Consider the following 22,121-nt stretch of genomic DNA (forward strand, 5'->3'; position numbering starts at 1 on the left):
TCTTAGGTGTGTTGAAGTTCACAGTGAAATTAATTTTTAGATCTCTCTTAATTTTGTAATGAACAAGCACTCATAGCATAATCCCTGCCTATCACCAGTAGCTTTATGTGGCAGCTTAATGGGATCTCAAGAGAGGTCTTCTGCCTTGATCTGAGAGAGTGTTTCCTGGCTGAGATGGGCTCATATCGTAAATGATTCTTTGTTTTCAGTGCTGCAGGCAGGATTTGTTTCATGAACACATAAAGGACTTTTGGCTATAAATTCAAAATCATACATACCACATTACCAATGTTAAACATTTTCTATAATAATTTTGTTCCCAAAGCCTCAAGACTTTTCAAGCCTGGGTTGGAAACACTGCATCCATTTTTAATCCAATCTAGGCCACAGAGCAGCTAAACGACTCTCAGAAGCACAAAGAGCAAGACTTGGTTTTGAATCCTAGTACCTTCCTCAAACTACTTCAAAATACTCCTCTTTTTGAAACCTTATATATTTTTCTCTATTTTAAAAGAAAAATATGTGGTATTATTAAGGAGTTAGGTAGCACGCATTCATGTTTTCAGTAACTTACTTTCTTCTGAAGGGCACAGTGAAAGATGAAAATAAACATTCCTTGGAAAGCATTAAATACTGTGAAGAGATATGTCATCACAACTGTCCCCTCGTTGATAAACAGCAGGCCAAATGACCACGTTAGGCCAAGAAGACACAGGAGAGCAAATGCACCCAGGACCCAGGATCTGTAAAAGAAAATTAATTTTACTATCATTACTTATAAGATTGCATGTTGCCAAATCCAATATTAACATTTCAGTTCCTGCAGTTGACTTTTACTAGGTTCATATTCAAATGTAAAAATTCCTTGGGTTTAACCTTTCATCTATTAAAGAAAGAACAATTCCATTTGGTACTTTTAGTCTCCAGTGGAAACAGCAAGAGTAGATATGACCTTTTTCTTTTTCAAGAACTGCATAGGATGTCAAAAATATTTTGAAATGCAGAAGTATAGTGCAAACCCCAGCTACGCCATTGCCTTATCTGCTTTTACAAAAGAGATTGATAAATCTGGCTTAGCCACTAATCACACCATAGATTTTAAACAGTGGTGCTGCCATATGACGCCAAATAATGTAACACAAGTGCACGAAGGTTAAACAGCAGATTAAAAGCCTAGAGCCCAAATCTTTAATGCTCTGATAAACTTGGCTAAACTGAAGCTAGATGATCTAACTTCCACATGAAGAAACCCTGCTGAAATGTGGCAAAAATATGGATATTGCTTTATAGAATAGTCTAAAAAAGATTCCATCATGAATAGGTTAAGGAAAAGGAACTGTAGAGAACGGCACAGAATGGAAGGGAAAGGGAATTTAGTCAGTGAATTCCACATCTAACTAATGATCTTACTTGATAAATGGCTTATTATCTTCATAGCTAGAAAGCATTATAAGCAGAAAAGAGAAACAAAATTATTAGACAGAATTGAAACAGAAATTAATAAGAGCATTTTTAAATGTCTATAAAAATTAGTCAAAATTAGAAAATTCAAAATGCAGAGGCAAGCAATTTAAAATTATAAAGGCATATAATAGTTAAAAAATCTTTAGCAAATCAGGTATCTCAGAATTAGTTAATTAAAATTAAGGGCAATCCACAATATTGACCGAGTTTGTAAAGTTAAAAATCATGCCAGAAATTTGTTAATGTAGGGTTCTGTCTTACCCAGGTAAGTCCGTATTATAGTAGCCATCACAAACACGGTAATTACTGGTGTGGATGAGAAGACAGAAAGAGGAAAAGGAAGAAAAGAGAGAGATGCTAAAGATTAGCTCTCTCTCTCATCATGCAACATGCAATGAAGCTGATACTGACCTATCCGAAACATCTAGTTCACAATGTTAGCCTTACTGTAAATTTCCCTTTGCCATTTTCAACATTCAAAGCAAATCTCTAAGACTCTTTTGCATCCAACCCTTAGTGTTATAAAATTGCACCATCCCTTCAGTGTTGATAACAAAAACCTTCGGTACAACATAAAGCTATACAGGATACACTAAAAGACTATCTAAAGAATCAAGAGCTGACAAAGCCTTGCTAATTATATACCACTTGTATTACTCTGCAAAAGGGATACTACAGTACGGCACCAAGATAAAGTAAACATTTGTTAAATTAGCATGAAAACAGCAGATAATCTTCAAGTTAACAATAATAATAGAGTCAATTCTCTTGGGAGAACAGGATTACGAGAAGAAACTGCTCAGAATCCCTAAATCAAAAAGTCATTTAACAAAACAAACTTAATATAATCATATCAGTCATGCAAACAGGAACATCATTTTTGAAGTGCATTTTAAATGCAAATGAAATTACTACAGTTCTGTGGCATTTCCGTGAAACAGTTTCTTGGCGCTAGTTCCAGGCTGAAATTATCTAATTTTGACCAGTGTTTGTGACATTACAGCAACAATGTGACGAAAGCAGGATTGGTTCTGTTTGCTTCTAATTGACATCTGCAGTTGCTGGGAGACAATGGCATGTGCTCCTAATGGAGAGTAGCTTTCAATCAGTTCAGCAATCAGAAAATAATCATAGTTCTCATACTTGAACACAAAGCACTTACTTAATGTTTTCCAACCTGCTAGAGTCTGGTTTCAAAGTGTTTGAGTGCTTCACCATTTTGCACAATGTGATCACCAGGAAGATAAGATTCAGCTGTCAAAACAGATAAGAATGAAATTAAACTACTTCAAGTAATAGGTTGAATAATGATGTTAAAAACTAAACAAAACCCCACTGTTTATTTTCAAATATGTAGAGAAACTGGGTAACTTTATCAGACAGTCTATAAAAGGTGATTGCAAATACAGATGTGGGGCAAAAATGTTTTAAGTCATTGTTTCACTTGATTTTGCCAAACTGACCCCAGCATCATGAACCAGCCATATTCAGCTCATGTCCAACACTAGTCAGAGTCCGTCTAGCTCTGTCTTCCAGCATGCTGTGTTCACTCCCTGTTCACCTCTGCCTTTTAATTCTGGCCCTGTTCTCCACCTCACTGACTTCCTCCAAGGACTACAGTTACCCTTTACTGTACTATACTAGTTGCCTTTTCACCATCCCATTCTGCTCATGGAAGATTTTTCATCTTTGCTTGCTTCTCCCTTTCTTTTTTTTTATACCCTTTTATTCTCACAAATCCCACTCGCTCTTGAAAACAGCTAAAATATAATTGAAGAAAGAGAAAAAGTAAGAGAAAAAGAAAAAGAAACGTAAAGATGTAGCAAATGCATCAAACTTAACAGTGCCAGAGACATATCCTGCGTGCGTGCCCTCCTACTGCCCTCTCTCCTTCTGTAGTCTGGATTCTGTTGAAGTGCGACTGCATGCCACTTGAAGGAAAGGACTATCCTGTCTTATTCTTGTTGTGTCATTCATATAGGGAAGATAGTGAAGGTAATTTTTTATAGCTCCTATTGTAAAATGGCATCACAGATATCAAAGCCACTAGGTGCCTTTCTACTATCAATATCAAAGCATGTGAAGAACACAGGTAAGCCAAATAAAAGGATGCCTGCACAATATGGATTGAAAAGTTGAATACAGTTAATTTGAATAATTAGTACGTACTATCCTATATCACGCACACAATTCAAATAAAATCACGTTTGAGAACGGTAAGAGCTATGCCCCTTCATGAAGAAAAAAATACATCCCTATCTACTAGTACAACAGTCCACTAGAAATAACTAAACCAATTCACTAACAGAAGACGGAAGAATATGCTTGGACATCCTTATAACATACATACTAGAAAAGGACTCTAACCCCATTCTTATAATCTTCCCTATACATCTTCAAATGGTCAATGATGGGAATCATCAAACCCAGTCCCCTATTTTGGGTAGTCTTTGATTTGAGAAAGCATCAAACTCCTCACAGTGTCTGTAACACTGGGGATATTATTTCATACCAGAAGTCTTCCTACAGCTGTGCCACAATGGTCAGAAATGTAACTGAATCCCTAGTAAAAAGAAGATCTTAACAGTATTTACTGTATATACTTAGAAGTATCTTGAAGACTCTGAGCACAGTCTGTTTAATAAAACCATATATTATAGAAATAAGTCCTAATGCTATGGGCAACCAAGTTATTGCTATTGCTGTAGTCTCAAAATCAGGATGGACGCTGTGTGCCAGTTCAGAACAGTATTTACAGCACAGCTACTTGCCTAAGAAGCTACCCTGGAGTATCCTGAATTGTAGCAGCAACATCATTCTTGGATCAAAAACTCATTGGCATGGCCTAACCCGTGAATGGCTGCCTAATGAAATGAGAGGTTTATATCCTCTGATTCTGTGTAGGAGTGAAGTGACACATAAAAAAACAAAAGCTTGTATTTAGATACTAAGGTTCCTCCAGTTACATATAAGCAGGCATGGCCCTACCCCAGAGCCTAAACCAAGCTCCAGCACATTAAGAAGTTTTTATGTAGCTTCTCAGCTCTGTCTGTATGTATGTCCTTGCTGGACTAGAAAATAACTTTACATAACAGTTGCTTACTATACATTTTAATTATAACTGAGGAAACAGAGCACCAAAAACAGCTGACAGAAAATAAGACTGCTGTATCACAGTAGCCGAAGAAGCCCTCCTATGGAAAAAAAAACTAAAAAATTGTACTTTGAAGACAAAGTAACTACGACAACAGGGTGTATGATACTTGTTTCTCCATCACTGTGAAATATTGCTTGGTTTTCAGTTTCAGCAGTCAAAGACCATTGTTTGCCACTTGTTCAGATACACTGGCATCCCTTTGCACATTGTGTCATTACCAATAGCCTATTCTGCCTGCTTACAAAAACTGTAACCAAACCTTTCTATAAATGCAGTCACTTCTGGCTCCCTCACTGCTCTTCATCTAGAAATTGATTGTTTTGGAGAAACTCTAAAGACTTTTGGGCATCCTGCCATTTTATGACACCAGACACTAAGCAGTGAGAGAAGGGAATTTGTTGGAGAGTAATGACTTGTAGAAGGAACAGCTGAATCACTTTTCTTGGTGTGAAATATGTGGGGGAAGAAGTCTGTACAAGAAGGAAACAAACTTAGTGCTTTCATGTTCATTTGTACTAATTTTGTATATGGAAAGCTTTTTCGGCCCTGAGCAAACTGGTCTGAGCTCAGAGTTCAGACTGTTTTGAGCAGGAGGCTGGACCACAGATCACCTGAAGTCCCTTCCAACCTGAATTATATCATGACTGATGATTGAACTGTTAGTAATCTAAGCAAATAAATTCACAGATACTTCCCCAGCTTGGCAGGTGGGCCTCAGTAAGCCACCTTTCTTTAAGAAGAACGTTCACTTACAGACATGCAGTACTCTGGAGTAACATAAAGGCCCACATGAACAGCAAGGTGGACTTTCGAAAGCAAACTTGGGCCTATGACATTGATGACTTCCTCAAACTTCTTATAACGCAATGGGCTACTAATGGGTAGGCCTCATCCTGACAACCGGGTTGCATTTATCCTAGATGAACCAAAATATGTACCTCAACAATAGTGCCCTCCTTCAACAGCAACAAAAAAATATAAACACCTTGTATACACACACACACTGACAGTGAACACATCTCTGTGTACGCAGCCATGGAGAACTGCACCCTTTGTAGTCTGTAAAATCTCTTTCTCTTTCACACTGCACTTCTGAAAATCAGACGATCCCTCTCTATAAGTCTGAAAATAACAATTTAAAAGTCTGGTCAGGAATCAGGATAGGATTTGAGAATTTTTCTGTGATTCTGAAGTGACGAAACACATGGCTACAGTAGGTGGAGCTATAATGTGCGATCACCTTAAAACACTGGCAAAATATTTGTAGAATAGTATTTCATGGATGTTTATGTTAGTTTTTTGCTGTAATTTCTGAAATATATAACCACTATGAGAAACAGGATACTGGATTACATAGACAACTAGTTTAATCTTTACACTGATTCTGGAAATGTATGTAAAGTACAAAAAAAAAAGTAGAATACCTCTTAAAGTACCCATTCCTGTCTATCTCTTAATATGACTACTATAATTGGACAGAATTGAGCAAAATAAAGACAAATAAATACATATTAAATAAAATTAAAATATCACTACTTTAAAATATTAACATTGTATAATTTTTATGGTAATAATCAAATGGAACACCTTGGAAGATCGTATTTCTTTCAGATCCAACACAAACAATGCCAGTTCTGGTTTGGAAATCAGAAGGTACTCAATATGATAGATTATATAGGTAGGGATTATGTCTTTTTGTCACCCGAAACCTATATAGTTTTAAGAGACTGAATGTCTCCAAGTCAAATTACCTTTTAAAAAAAGTGGATGTAATAACCTGCACAGAAGACTAATGGATTGGAATTAGTCACAGGTACAATGAATTAGTAGCCAAAGAAAGCCAGATTTTGCAAAAATTATGATAAATTTTCCCTTGTGAGCAACAGATAAATACCATTTATCAAGTGTCTACTGTAAAAAAAAAATATGATTTATATACAAAAGCTTGCAAATACAGTCTGCTTTTAAATGTGGAGCTAGATATGTGTGCATCCATATCTATACATATAGACTTTAGTGAACATCTCAGTCAGAGTGAAAAACAGAAATGCTCTTTCCTATGCTAATGAAACAGGACATCCTATGAATTTTTGCTTAAGAGGCCTTTGGTAGCCTAATACATTGGCTCCATCTGAGAGGAGCAAACTCTAGTTGTTTTGGCTGAATTAAAGTCAAATCAACTTCATCCATTTCTTGGATATGAATGAACAAGGATCTACATATAAATCAAATACTCAGGCTTTTCTCACCACAGATTACAGGAATGCACTGTTTGTTTTATAGCCATCAACCTGCTCAATTGAATCACGTCTGCCTGAGCTTAGCAGCTTAAAATTCATTCCACACAGCCTGCAGTGCTGACATGGATATGATAAGACAGAAGAACAGAAACACCACTCTGAAGTAACCTAGCTGAACTGCACATGTTCTGACCCTTTTTGAACTCCCCAGAGCTTTTGTTACCTGGCAAATGCAGCTCTAAAACTGTTCTTGTATCTCCAGATCTTTGCTCTTAGCCATGCAGAAGCCTATTTCTCTCTGGGACTGGCAGTGAGAGAAGTGCTCTCTGAAGAAGGCTTCTAAATGAGTGTGCAAGCTGAACTCTTTCTGAACTGAATTAATTATTAAAGATGCAGATGGAGCTGTCCAAATGATAAGAACAGCTCCTGACGTGTCATGATCCAAGCTTTCATTAAACCATTTCAGGCATACTAATGGTTTCCCACCGCTCATTACTTACATGCTCTTTTCTCATAGATATAATAACCCTGGTGCCCAAAGGCATGGCAGGCTATGGAAACAGTGAAGTTGGAAGTTCCTCAGAAGATGTACTGAGGAACTTCATACTTCCCCTCCTTTACTTCCACATCCTTTTGCACAAACACATATACAGATACAAGTGCAACTGCTTATAAGCTCAGAGAAAATTTTGTAAATTAAAGTAGTAATCAACATTGTCAAGAAATTGTTTTAACATGTCAAAAAAGCTTACCAAAGTGAATTTCTTACACACTACTAAGGATGCTACTGTACAAATATGGCTCTTCTTTGGTTACACTGCCTGCAACGTACTATTTTTCAGCCATTACACTTCTTACACTTCCTCCAGTCTCTTTTGCTTTCTCAGTTGGGACGATTAGAGGGCAAAGCAATTGCTAGAGAAGAATTACTCCCAGGAACTGTGCTGTGATTGCTACCTGCTGTTTCATATTTCTGAAGTTGGGAATACTGCTCCCAAAGGCCTTTTGCGTCTCAGCCTAAATGATTTGCTGGAGGATAATAATGTCATGGCCAGTAAATAATAGTGAACTATGTCTGTACATGGTCAATATGATTAAATGTCCTTCACCTCTATTCTCACTCTGACCTGGTTATGAGGAAGCGAAAAAGCTGTCAGCAATGCCCAAAGCTTCCCACACGAAATGTTATTTTAAAGCAAGACTGAAATAGAGGTGACTTAGCAAAATACTTGCAGTAACAATAAAATAAAAAGCTAGACACAGAAAGTGAAATTATCACCACACAATCAGACTGGAGGTAACTGAACTGCTGTGACATGAAACTTCGAACAATTTTCTAGTAATCATTACAACTGGAAGGAACAACTTTGTGTTGAAAAATATCACCTCTAATTGAAAATACAAAGGATCTCTTTCATAACTGTAGGTTTAATTTAAAAGTCACTACAATCCTGATACTTGATTTAATTTAAATGCTTTTAGAATAAACTCCGCAAAATTGTAATGGACTAAACAAAAATCTTGTAAAGATTTTAATGTTTCTAATTCAATTTATATATACAGATCTAAACCTATTTCTTTGAAAATATGCCAATGAACTAAAACAAAAACTATGCTGAACAGTTGTATTTTCTTAAGGGGCTACTCAAGAGTTAAAACAGTTTTTGATGTAAACAGTGAGTGACACTGACCTAAATACACGTAAGCTTATTTCAATATTGAAGAGGGAATAAAGAACAATACCGAGAGGGAATAAGGAACTTATGAAAGATTGGCTGGGTACATTTTTAATTGAAATTTCCAAAATAAAAGTCCCAGTTTATCCTTACATGCAGAAGTAACCTATAAGCTAAAAAAAATAAAAAACAAAAATCAAATAGTATGTCTGGCATACAGATCTATAACAGTCAGAAATTTCAAAATTCTGCCTGATGAATGCCCTTCAGGGAGAAAAAGTAGTAACTTCTGTTACTTTTCACAACTCCACTACTGTATGAAGGCAGAGGTACAGGCAACTATTTAGACTTTCAGAAGCATGAAAACATCCTTATGAACTATCGGCAGTTATGGAAAAAGCTTTCTATATACCAGTCCCCAGCCCCAGCCTTCTTGAGTATTTCCTGAGCATTGCCAGGTTTAAAGATCCTGAACTACCAGATTAAAAACAAGGTGAGACAAAATGTACATTTTGCATTCATTTTCCTTCCAAATTCTTGGATTGTACAGTGTTGATATTATTAGCCTGAAATAACAGGGAGATGTTTTTTCCCTGGGTTGACAGACGACTATGCGGTTTTTACCTGAAACTGCACAGTGGTGCTCAGAGAATGGACAGTGGATGTATAAAAAGGACAACGGGGCACAAAGGCGTTGGTGTATATATGGGTATGTGTGCATACAATGAATTTACGCAGCTGATTGCAAGAATGTGTATAAGCTTTTGGTTACATAATATTCTATTGTTTATGCTCAAACAGATGAACTTGGGTGTCTGATATACACTGCATGTAGCATAAATACATACAGAAACAGTCATCGAAAAATATGCATATGCAAATATAGATATAAGTACTGTATAAATATAACAAGATATAAGTTTCTCTTAATTATCCAATGCATTAGAATATCCTTTTGAGATAATTATATTGGATAGTTAGCAGTTAAATTCTGGAACATGTCCAATAGTAACTCAATTGAAAGCAATAATAATGGTTCCTTAAAAAAAAAAAAAAAAACAGGTTTAGTATTATTTCATTGATTTTTCATATGACTACATATGTCAATACAACCTTCAGCGTTCAAGCCATTAAGAAAAAATGACTATGCTGAAGTGCCACCATAGCTTTGACAATTAATCATTTGGTCAGCACTCTCTAAAAACTCCTAAACATTTATATAACCACTGGTCATGCTACAAATTGTTTATAAGAATTTTCATGAAATGTCTCATGAATAAAAATGGTATTGACTGATGTTAATCATTCTTTTGATTTTCGAACTTTGCTGTAAGGCAACATAAAAGGAAAGGAGAAAAGAAAGTTCTTACCAGAATAATAAAGGTAACAGGCCCAATGAAACTCCAGATAAAATAGTTATCTACATGGAGCCAGCAACTATGGTAAAAAAAAAAAAGAGATTGAAAGGTGAACAGTCCAATGAATGAAAAGTGCAGAAATATTTCTTAATCTTACATCTTGTTGGTAAACAACAATAAACAGTACACAGTATCACTTAGTCCATGGACAATTTTTCCTAACCTGTAACTCTTCTGGTGAGTCCAGTTTAATAACACCATTGAACATCAAAATACATCATCAGAATAGCTAACGTAGAAAGAAGAAACAAAACCAAAAACTAAATGAGCTCTCTCTCCTTCCAGTTAAAAGTCACAGTGGTCACAGGTGTTGTCACTGATTACTGAGTGTAACATCAGTGAATACTTTTCACAAGTTTTCTGTGACATTTTAAGAATCTGCTTTTAACTTTGTATCATATGCAATGTGCTTACTCCTAAAGAATATGAGACAGAAATTGTTCAGATGACACATTTTTCTGAAAAACAATCTGGTATAAATGAAATGCCCCAATTGGGAGTTGGACAGGAGAGAAAGAATTTACATGACACCAGACTAAATGACGTGTAAACCTATTAGGGCTGACTTCATTTAGTGATTTGTTTTTCATACAGTTCCCTGATGAATCGCTCTTATTTGTCTTTCATCAATAGCAAAATCAAGCAGCTTTCTTGTAGTCAACAGTATCCTCCCATTCTGTAACTAATTTCATCAAAGGACAAAGGAAACGCTACTGGAAGGCAAGTTCATGCCTCCAGCTACTCAAATCCTCAGAAATGTTTTCTGTCTACGTTCTGTCACTTCCTATATGTATCTATATTTTTATAAATAAAAAGCAGTGGCTAATTTTAATCCTGCTCTACTCGCCTGATAAGATGTTATCAAAGTGAACTATGTGGGTTGGAATATTGTACTATCACAATTCAGGATGAAAGTTAGCTAGAGGGCCAATTGAACAAAGAGATCTAATGAAGCATTAGGTTAAAACTGGGTGGTTAAGCCTGTCAGATACTTTAAGCTGAGAAGAATTTTTACTTAATACACATTTGAGGCCAAAAAGTTATTTACTTTTTCAATTTGTTTCAGGTCAATCTTTTGTGCTAAAAGAAAGACCATAATTTAGAATTGGTCTCTCTAGAGTACAAATCCGCTGAACCTAGAGAATTACAAAAGACTTGATTGTAATTTGTGCACAGCATTGCCATTCTCTTACCAATAAAACTTTCAGATGGTATTTTAGTCTGTCAGGGACCCTCTGACAGCTAATAGGCTTTAAAAAATTATTCACTTGAAAAACACTCAGGTCACTTGCAATTACTTACGCTTTCTCTGTTCCGTAGCTCTTATAGTCAATAGCTGCTGAGACACCAACTACTGTAGCAGGGAAGAGGTAGCCAGCAACGTAATAGTACTTCTTCCTAGAATATTCACTTTCAAATACTTCTACTAACATTAGATAAAGCTGCACTCCTTCTAGACACATCCAGGCAAAGGCTGCCAGGAAGAAAAAGTGTAAGAGACCTGCAAATATTGGACATGCAATCTGAAAAGAAAAAGAAAGATGGAAGTATGAACCACAAAATCTTCACATCATTACATCTCTAATCAAATAGGGTATAATAGAACAGCACATACATCTATCAGAGATCTTTCATAAATTCAGGATCATCTTCCCAACCTGAAAACACATACTGAACATCTGCAAATACTAATGCATTCACAGCAGCTGCAAAAAGGAAATTAAGCCAAACAATATGAATGCAGATATGAAAACCACACCCTTACCCTCCAATTTTCACTTATACAGTGGTTTTCAATTTTATAAACAACACTTTAGTTTTGAAATTGATATGGTTCTAAGGCTTGTAGTTTAGATTATCTGAAGCATGAACAGTTGGTTCTAGATGCATAATGTAATACCTCTTATTTAAAATTATGAAGCAGCCATCAAGTCACTTTATCTGATGTAGTTTTGGAAGTTTCTACTGTCATAATAGAAACCAGTCTGAATTCTCACCTCTATAGCAGAATTCTGGATGAAACTCTACCAGATTATTAGATTTCAACACAATGAATTGCTTCTGAATGACAGAATTAATTTCACAAATACTGACAAAAAGCCTGCATGAATGTGCAGTGCAAAAATGAATAAATATATAAGTAAGTCTCTGTACTAATATATATATATGAAAAAATTGTCGATAGTTGTTGAGACTTATGAGAATATATAGAGAGAACATACGTACGTTACTGGTATATCAACATTTCATTTCAGCTCCTCTTTCAGAAGTTTAAACCACCTGCTTCATTAATAGCTGATGTTTCTCAATGGAAAATGAAAAGCAGTGCTGTATGTGGGAAATTAAGGCCACAGCGATATTTTTGATGAATGCAAATACTATTTATGAACATGTCTATCTTATTTTCACTTAGAGCTTTCATTTGAGACTTGCTGTGTCAGAATGCTGAAAGCTTGGCAGTGTTGTCATGTTTTAATTCCAATCTGTTTCAAACAGTCATTTGAGAGAAAAAGAACAGTACACACACAGAAGCCTTACCTTGTACTCTGTCTTGTCGATGCCTATTAGGAAAATGAACTCAGCAATGAATAGGTTGATACAAAGGTTCTTGTGAATAGTGTTACGATCACTTTGTAGGCCACGGAAAAAACAGAATGTGAAGATGCAGATGGCCAGGCAAACAAGAGAGATGACAATTCCCACCCAGGTGATGACAGTGAGGAGCAATTCGTGCACTCCATCTTTGTACTAGAAATAACCAAGAATGGAGAAAATTAATATGACTCCTTATGAGCATAAACAAAAATCTATTTTCACAGGTAGCATCCAGAAAAGTTACTTGTTCATTACATGAGATGAACAAAATGTATTCAGTAATTTCTCAGCCTCAGGTCAGCTTCCCAGAAGAACAAGATTAGGAGAAGTAGAAGAGGAGCAGGTCTAAGAGCAAAAGATTATTATTTTAGCCAGATTAGGTAGCATTTTCACTTTTCCTATGACTTTCTGTAAACTTGTAAGGCAAAAGTAATTGGTGACACATAACATTTTGAAAGCACCACTAGGCTCTGATGAAAAGAGAAGAACTTTCATTGGACATCCTGTAAGCGTACATGTTCTTTTCTACAAATCTGCAACTCCACAGTGGAGAAGAAAGTGATGATTTACACAACCATTAGGACAAAATGCAGAATATGTTGCATATGTAATTTGACATCTAATCTCTCATTCAGCTAAAGACGGTTCCTTCCTTCAGTTGCAGCAGAATCATTTTTGTCACCTCAGTTATATTTTCCCTTCAGAATACAGTAGATTTATGAAAAGCCTCATTTCCTTGCAAATATTGCCTCCTCTAAGCCCCTTGCCATCCAGTAAATGCTTTAACTAGACAATAGAATTTCAGAGTATGAAAAGGCATTTAAGATATCATCACCAACTCTTTGACCTTCCTGCTTTAAGAAGAGTTGGCACTTGTGCTTGTGGGAACAGCCTGCATAGCTGCCCCCCAGTAGTCTCCAACTGTAATGCAAAGTCTGTAAAATGGTTTTAAGTTGGTCGCTTACTTTAAAGTATGACTTGAAGAAGTCTCTTGTCCTTCCTTGTCTTTCTTTTTCTGTTATCTTACTTGTAACTTTATGAGTGAGAATGAAAAGTGCTATGGAAAGCAAATTGTTTTGGAGCAACTAGGTAGAAGCTATAAATACTTAAGAAACTTCAGCAATTTTGTATCCTGCTGAAAATTTAAAGCTAAATCTTTGAAAGTTTGTTTCCTGCTGATGGCTAGAAATATTACCTACCACTATTTCCCGATGAGCCATGAGAATTGCAAAGTTGGTTAGGTGACTGCAAGCACATGTTGTATGAGTTTTATTTGTGTCAACCAGTTTGCAGCCTTGAGTTGACCAGTATCCCATCATAGTCCTCTCTGAGTAGTTCCAGAACGAACAATTTGCATTGAAATAATTGTCAGGCTGGGAGATAAAAGGATAAAATAAAATCAGGATTTTAAACACTAAGATGGCAATAACAATTGTTTAATATGTGCAAAGGGTAATTTAGATTAAACTTTGCATGTTTCGGACAATAAAGTTTTTCATCAGCAAAATTGTGGACTATGTTATACAAGGAAGACATGTAGTTTAAAAGGGACTTTATAGTCCGAAACACTCTAAAGTGTAGTCTCAATTACTGTAGACCCAATTTTAAACAATTACAATTTCCATCTTACAATTTTATGCACCGGTGGTACATTATAGCCATTTTTGCTGTCTGTGAAATTAGGACAGCAAATTTATTCTGAAGAGATTTTTTTTTTTCCTGTAACTGAGAATTTGAAAATATGATCTTTTTCCTTTGATTCTCACATTTGGTCAGGCCAAAGTCATGTGAACAGACATTAGGAAAAATTTAGTTCTTCAGTGTCTTATCTATTTGGATAAAAAGCAATCAAAACAGATTTATAAAAAAGGGCAAAATGGAAGGAAAATCCAACCATATTTTCTCTGTCACTGTGCTATTTACTTTCCCCATGTGAGACATAAAAACAGAAAGGATCAAACAGAAGAGTAAAGAAACACATCAAATAAATTATCATTAAAAAAAATATACACAAATTTAAAGCATTAAAAAATATATATATATAATACTTTATTCTTCATTAAATAAATTCATTTTAAGCAATTCCTTTGTATAGGCTTCCAGAGCTTGGTCCAAATTTGATGTAAAATTTTAAGTGTCATTTAAATTTGCTACATCAGACAAACATGAATCTTAACAGTTGTTTTCTACCCTGCTACTAAGGTAAGAGTTAATTTTCAGTTAGAAACAAATTAGTCATTTACATTTTCATGTTGATTACTGAATTAGCTTTCATTAAGAATACACTTAAGTTCTAATAATCACTGAACCAGGCTCATTTAATTTTATGTTCATAGACTTAACTAAGCTCATGTTTCTGACCTAGACCAACATTTAAAATTCAAATGGAAAAAAGGTTATTTTTCTGCATTGCTTTTCTCTCTTGCTGATTTTATGACCTTCCCATTAATTCATTAGCATAACTCACATCAATGTGTTCCAGAGTAAAATGCACAGGATCAGTCAGGTACACCCGGCTAGACTCCTTGTTGATAGAGGCTGCAATGACGTGGGAGTTGACTGCAATTGTACTGTTCCGCCCAGCAAAGTCACTGCCCAGCTTTATGGTTGCATTTTCAGTGCTAAGAAAACGCCCCAGACTTTTGTAAATGATGAAAACCAGTTTTGCTAACCCTACAAAAGAAAACAAATCCCATCATCATGCCATAGACAATTATACAGAAAAGCTGCAACCTGTACCCTAAGGAGTGGAAAATCAGTAAACAGAGAGGCATTTTCAGGCTACAGATTTGAAGAAAAAAGCCCAGGTACCCACTATGTTCAAGAAAAAGCCACAGAGCAGTTTTGTTGTGTTTTGTTTTGATTTTTTAACTAGGGGAGGTAATGTAGGTTTTATAAAATGTGATGGAGTTGCAGTGCTGTGTGCCCAGGACTCACCATTCCTGCTGTTCTGTTTCACGGTGCTTGCAGAGAGCTGAATCGAGTTGCCTCCTTTACTGCCCTGAGGAAATTTCAAGTCCTGCACCTGGCCCTCAGTAATGAGCACTGCAACATCCAAAACTAAGCAGACCCAAGAAAAAAAAAAACAAGTGTTAAAAAGGAGGATGCAGAGATAGTCTTTTGGCCAGATTGCAATATGCCAGATGACAATTATTTCCCCCAATCTTTATTTAGTTTTCTTACACTGCTGTTCTCATTTGCCACCAGAAAGACAGATCTGTACTGGCATGTTTCAACTACGTAGAGTTAGTCTCTTTAAACTTTAATTAAACCTAGCACATGCTACTAAAATGACAGTATTTTAATAGTGAAAACACGACATCAAACCTTGCTTTAATGTGTGCCACCAAAAAATCCACTTAAAATACCATGTATACACATATTGCAGATAAACATTTATTTTGAAGCTCCTAACGACTATGCAATATCCGCAGCCAGCAGATTTAGAACTTCAAGTATTGATTTAGATATAAAGAGGTTTTAAAAGTCAGCAAATAGATGCCTAAGTATACCTATGCCATGTATTTAGCTAAAGAGATATTAATATCTAAATATATATATATATATTTCCTAAATATAATTCTGTATAAAGGTTGATAGGAAAAAAAATGTATTGGTTCTGCTAAAAAAAGCATTTAAATTGAAAATTTAGATCTCACTCAGTTTTAATTTCATATCGCAATGCATACTGGGCAGCTTTCATGGGATTATCATCAAAGAATGAATTTCCTGAGATATGTAAATTATATGGGTCAGAGTGGTCAATTTGTTGTCAAATATCTATGTTACATTAAACTAGTTTAATTATCAGTCCATAGGTCTAAACTATGGACCTACAAAAGGAATTTAGGAGAATCATTCCTCATTCTCTAAACCACGTACAAGTAAGTGTGTTGGGAATTCAGCACTGGTCTATTCAGATTTGCATGGCATCAGTGATGCGCTACCACAATTTGATGGTAGCTTATCATAGGAAGTGATGTTCAGACAGTCTACTGAGCTCCATGGAACTGCACGTACATCCTAAGTGTGATGTCCAGCTCTACACAAGGGTGCATCTTAGAAATGTCTTAGAAAAGACCTTAGAAGGTCTTAGAAATAAAGGTCTTAGGAATGAAACACATGTATTTGGGAAAAAGATTTTTTTTTTTTCCACAAAACCAAAGTACATTTTAAAATATAATTTAGAGGAAATAATAATGGTTAATTTCTCAGATGATTTTCTGCAATTCTACCCTCATTCCCCCAGAAACAACTTTATAACAGGCTATAACACCCTTCCTGATCCTTTCCCAGTATCTTCCTACTCAATAAAAACTAGGCAGAATCATATTCTACAGTTACAAATATGCAGACATTGAAACGTGAAAAGTCTCATTTCAGAGTCTATTCCAAGTCTCCATCTCGGTATCCCTCAAATTAGCAGACTTTCAGCTTCCTTGTACTTTACTGAGACTACATTCACCTCTGTAATAAGATGAAGGAATTTTAATTTTATGCATAGCGATGATTTTTGCTTTAACACATCCCGCGTACCAATATTTGCACATCTCTAATACCAAACCCCTTCATTTCTCTGTCACCACTTAAATTCCAAATTATGCTCCAACTATCTTCAGCTATTTTGCAGTCTCTGGAGCATAACTATTCTGCATTATGGGAGATGTAGTCCACTGAACACATTTTTACCTGAAGGCAGTCATGTTTAATATAAACATTTGGCCTATGTTCTGAGTGCCTAAAATATTTAACTGGAAGACTGCATTGCAAAAAGTAATTTAAATTCATTAGGAACAGATTATATATAATAGGAAAGCATTTCCGCAGCCCTACAGAAAGCAGTTACCTCAAAAAATCCATACTTTGCCATTTAAGTACTCTTCATATCCATACGTTCTGCTAATGATTTTTCAGTTAAATCAACTTCACAATATCAACTACTTTGCATTATACACTGTATTAATGATACTAAAGAAGAATGCTAATTTTGTTTAAGTAAACAAGAAAAGCATTTCTCCCCTCCTCAGGAGCAAATCCTTTGCTACACAGGCAGGTAACATATAGCTTTCTAAAAATTTTGTGTAGCTCACCTTTCAAAGAGCATGTGGCAACCCAGAATATTTTTTTCTTGTTTTGTGTAAAGCAATGCACAGGACTTTAATTAATACTTGAAAAGAAATTCACTTACCAATATTTTCTGTGGGCATTGAGACTCTTGTTGGTTCTAAGAGATTATCAGCTAAGACAAAAGCCCCTTCTTCTAATGTATCCAGTAGCATTGTGGCTGCATGGGCTTGTTCTGAAGAATTCATGTCTTTCCAGGACTCCAGTGCTTCAGGCCTGAGCAGGTTGTCCACTGTATCAACAATTGCCTGCATTCATTAGAAAACTATCATTAGGTCTGATTGCCCTAGGCAGCTGGGGAAAATTTCCAACGTTATCTGGTGACAATTATAGTACTTAACTGTCAGAATGATTTACTGTGATTTAATGGCACTATAAAACTATTTTCAAAATAAAAATATTTTCCATCCCCTTGCTGGATAAGCATTAATAGAAGTACAGTTAGCCACCAGCATTGTGTGGTCTCTAAGTGGTAAACATGCAGATTTGACTCGTCTCATGTCACATATAAAGACAGCTTTGTTAATGTGCTGAAAAAATATAAAAAATAAATGCCAGAAGTTTTGCCTGAAGCTTTCATCATAAAGTTAATGTCAAAATATATAACTTCTATTTAAAAATACTAATGCCAAAATTGGCATTCTGCAGCTTAGGCTAAAATGGCAATAATACTCTTCTGGAAACTTAGCACAACTCATGCAGCCATTGTGCTATAAACTGCTCGTCTATGACAAACTGCCTTCTTTATTACAGGAGGCATGAAATGAAGCTGACTCAGTGGATATAAATTAGCCTGGGCCATTCTCACTCCTCCTCCTGTTCCTGTACCTGTTCATAGATACTTAAAAAGATTACTAACTCCCATTCCTGCACAAAGGTCAGTTAAAAAAGGAAATCAATAGAGCAAACAAGATGTCCACTGACTGTCCCTGTTATCAGAGAAGGCAAAACTGAAAAACTGAATAAAGCTGCCATTTTAAGTCTTTCTTGCAACAACTCTATCATTATGTTTTAAGGTTCATTAAGCTGCATAAAAAGTAACAGTAAATAAGGAAGAAAAGAATTCAGAGACATGATTACATTATTTTTACAAAATAATCCAATCAATCACAGTAATCAGTTAATCAATTGAAGGCAGGCTCTTACATTAATGCATAATGTAGCTGTGCATTGAGTATGCTGTGCACTGAGTATGCCATGCATTGCTGAAACACCCTGTTTACTCTGTCCCATTTACCGAGTCATAATGTGTCATTAAGCATATATATAATGTGTTTGATCAATTTGAAAGTATTGGGAATGGAAACAGAACACAGTGTACAAACAGAAAGATGTTGGTCTGGAATACTATATTGTGCAATAGGAATAGGAAAAGTTGGTCAAGGCTATTGTCAGAGCAAGATTAATTAGCCTAATCCATTTTAATATCCTCTTTCTGTCTGCATTGTGAGCCACCACGACCTTCCTGGCAGGTGGAAGATACTTCGAAGTGGCATTAAAGCCTTTTTTCTTTCTCTAATGGGAGACAGAATAGTCAAAATGCTCACACAGATACTGCTGCAGCCATTAACTAGAGTGGAACAGAAATTGGTCTGCAGAGGCCAGATTCATTAGTCACCAAGAAATACAGATTGGAGCCTCTAATCTGAGGTACAAATGAATCCTCTGTCACAAAGTAGGAACTTGCTTCATTTGCATAGTGTAAGTCAGCTTTTGATTTGTCATTTCAAGAGGTTTATTAGTCTTATCTAAGCAGAGAAGCCCATTTGAGACCTACAGAAAATGACACCAGTCGAAAATTAAGGTTGTGGCTATGGTTTCTTGTGTATCTCCATCTAGTGCTGATGGTATGCATTTATTAATCTGAAATAGTTTTTGTTTATTATGGGATAAGCTAACTCTGCATTTTTCCTGTGGTAAATGATCACCTGTCCAATAAGATTTCTGAGGTGTTCTCTCCACTCAGACAAAGATGAGCGGGAAAGTAGGAAGACCATGTGGCCCCTCTGATGCAGCTGTTGAAGCAACCCAATAATTGCTCTTCTCATGTTAATGTTTACTATTGAAAACGAAGAATGAAAATTCAGTCTACTAAATACCTGCTGTGTTTCTTTTCACTATTAAAAAATAAAAATAAAAAAACATATTTCTAATAAAAAAAATATATTTATTATTTGAGAAGTGAATTTATCTCCAGATCTTGGTCTCCTTTTGTCAAATTTTTGCCATAACTGGACATCTCCCATCACTTTCCTAAGCTGCAGGATAAAAGACAGAGTGCCTGCTATAGAGAAGTGTCTCTTCAGTAACAGTCTGAATTTATTTATTATGTTGCACAGCATTTTAAAGTTCTTTTTAAAAATTGTTCTTACATTTTATCTCAGAAGGTACAAGTGAAAAACAGTATTTTAAAAGAAACTTTAAAAAAAAAGTGCAATAAAAATTTTCAGAAACACAGATACAATCTATCCTAGGGCATGTTCTTCTCTTATTCACAGGCATGAGGTGGCATTATTGGCATTGTATCACAGAGCAGGAGCTGGCCACTGTGGGCAACCATTTTACCAGAGATGAAAGAAACTGAAAATCGGGCAGCAATGTGTTACGTGCCTTTCACATAGCCTGGTTAATGGGACATGTGGCATATATTCTACTAGTAAAGCTAGAGAAATGTTTGTCCTGAAAATTTAGCCATTTAATCCTGGAATCACTGAATCTGGCCTTTGTAACAACTCTTAAAATTGTAAGAAGAATCATTTTACTAGGTATAAGAATACACAAAGAACGAAGTAGGCTGCATAACGTACATTTTTCATGCAAGCAAATTAACTCTAAACAGTCTTTGATATACAATACTACCAAGCTGAAGTCATTTCTGTTAAGTTGCCAGCTTTTTCCTCCACCAAAAGTTGTATTATGTGAGAGATTTTATTTCCAATTCAGATAATAACTATTTCTCCTCTTATACTTTGGAATAAGTTGAGGTAAAAGACGTATACACTTTGACCTTTTTTTTCCTGAGTGTTATACCTGTGCAAAGCCAACATTTGTACAGTTGATATGGGGCACAATACACATTTATCAAAGACTGAAATACATAGGATCATGCAGCAAGATGATAAAGCGTGGCAGGTTGCTGAAGCAGGGAGAAAGCAGGGTGACAGCACAGGAGAGATACCTTAAGGTAAGCCCTGCATGTCTTCTCTCGTTTTTGGAGCTTTTTAGTAAGAAAAAAGAAAATCAGAAGTTAGATACATTCTGGAAAGCTTCAGAGATATCCAAAAATTAGTCTGGTGTTTCAAATCCCTAATTTGAACTATAAAGAGTCTGGATGTTAATTTAGTTTTCGTCCAACGATGGCTACAGAAAAACATCATACAGGAAACTTTTTTCCCAACTTGTATACAGGTGCCCAGGTATTTTTTCCCGAACAGTGGGATTTGTGTGAAAAGGTCAAAGGAGAAAATCCCTGTGTGGTCACTTTATCTGTCTATGGGAAAACTCTTTTAAGGGTAGCTAGGGATTGTAAATAAAACTATTGCCAAGACAACAGAAGAGTGCATGGAGCTCTCTCTATAAACCAGGCTAAAAAAGTTTTGTCTATAGCTTGTTGACTAAGCTGAGGCAAGGAGGAGGCCATGAAATACAGCATTTCTTCTGAGAAAAACAGGAATGGTAACACTTTTATGATTTGTATCTAAAACTGTAAGACATATTTTTTCTCTGAAATGTTTCTCTGAGCATTATTCCAGACAAAACCTATGTCTTTGCATTTTAGATATATCTTGACATATAAGATCAATTATAAGTGATGTTGGTGTCTTAAAAAGTCTAAGAAATTGCTATTATTTTGCAGAAGGTCAGATTAAAACAAAACCCTGCACCTATGCTGAATCCCACTGATTGTTCAGGATGTTCAGGGTTAAAATGATCACTGGATAAAAATACTGATTTGGTACAGAATTTCTGTAAGCTAGTACTCAACTCCCTCACGTTATTTTTAACATATTCCAGATTTTAATAAGGGACACATAGCTGTTTTTGAGCACCAGTCAGCTATTGTGAATTTTATCTTATTCCCTAAAGAAGGTAATTGCAACTTTCTGCTATGCCTTTACTGTTGTTTTCTCTTACATGTTTATTCCACAACTATAAGCACACAGGAACAAAGTATAGATTAATATTTCTGAAAGAGAAAAAAAAATCAAGGGCAATGGTTATCCCAGCAGGAAGAGTTGAAGGGAAGTGTGTACCTTGTTATAACTCCTTCCAGCTGAGTCTTTTTCACTGGGCCGCAGTTCCTGCAGCTGAGCATCCAAAATGTCCACGAGCTGCTCCATCAGCCTCACTGATGAACTAACATCGCCAGCGAAGACTGGTCCTTTGGTGTGTTTAGCCAGTTCATTGGCCAGACTAGCAGCATTTTCTCCACTTCTGATCTGAAATG

At 35.8% G+C, this 22,121-nt stretch overlaps 1 protein-coding gene across 28 annotated transcripts in view; it reads right to left on the reverse strand.

Moving 5' to 3' along the window:
- The window catches only part of ADGRL2 (adhesion G protein-coupled receptor L2), a 386,104-nt gene that overhangs the window by 12,003 nt on the left and 351,980 nt on the right, over window positions 1-22,121 (reverse strand). For 11 of the 28 annotated variants that reach the window (XM_067001837.1, XM_067001848.1, XM_067001840.1 and 8 more), the window contains 13 exons: window positions 21,928-22,113; window positions 20,853-20,891; window positions 17,739-17,922; window positions 15,488-15,610; window positions 15,018-15,223; window positions 13,750-13,923; window positions 12,494-12,703; window positions 11,258-11,478; window positions 9,908-9,974; window positions 2,627-2,718; window positions 1,726-1,770; window positions 1,411-1,437; window positions 575-743 (listed from right to left, as the gene is read on the reverse strand). In XM_067001837.1, the coding sequence (XP_066857938.1) occupies window positions 575-743; window positions 1,411-1,437; window positions 1,726-1,770; window positions 2,627-2,718; window positions 9,908-9,974; window positions 11,258-11,478; window positions 12,494-12,703; window positions 13,750-13,923; window positions 15,018-15,223; window positions 15,488-15,610; window positions 17,739-17,922; window positions 20,853-20,891; window positions 21,928-22,113 (1,743 nt within the window). The remainder of the gene's footprint in view (window positions 1-574; window positions 744-1,410; window positions 1,438-1,725; window positions 1,771-2,626; window positions 2,719-9,907; window positions 9,975-11,257; window positions 11,479-12,493; window positions 12,704-13,749; window positions 13,924-15,017; window positions 15,224-15,487; window positions 15,611-17,738; window positions 17,923-20,852; window positions 20,892-21,927; window positions 22,114-22,121) is intronic. The other 17 variants (XM_048059184.2, XM_048059176.2, XM_048059174.2 and 14 more) reach the window with 5 other exon arrangements.

Source organism: Anser cygnoides, chromosome 8, assembly GCF_040182565.1.
Source record: "Anser cygnoides isolate HZ-2024a breed goose chromosome 8, Taihu_goose_T2T_genome, whole genome shotgun sequence".
NCBI classification, from domain to species: domain Eukaryota; kingdom Metazoa; phylum Chordata; class Aves; order Anseriformes; family Anatidae; genus Anser; species Anser cygnoides.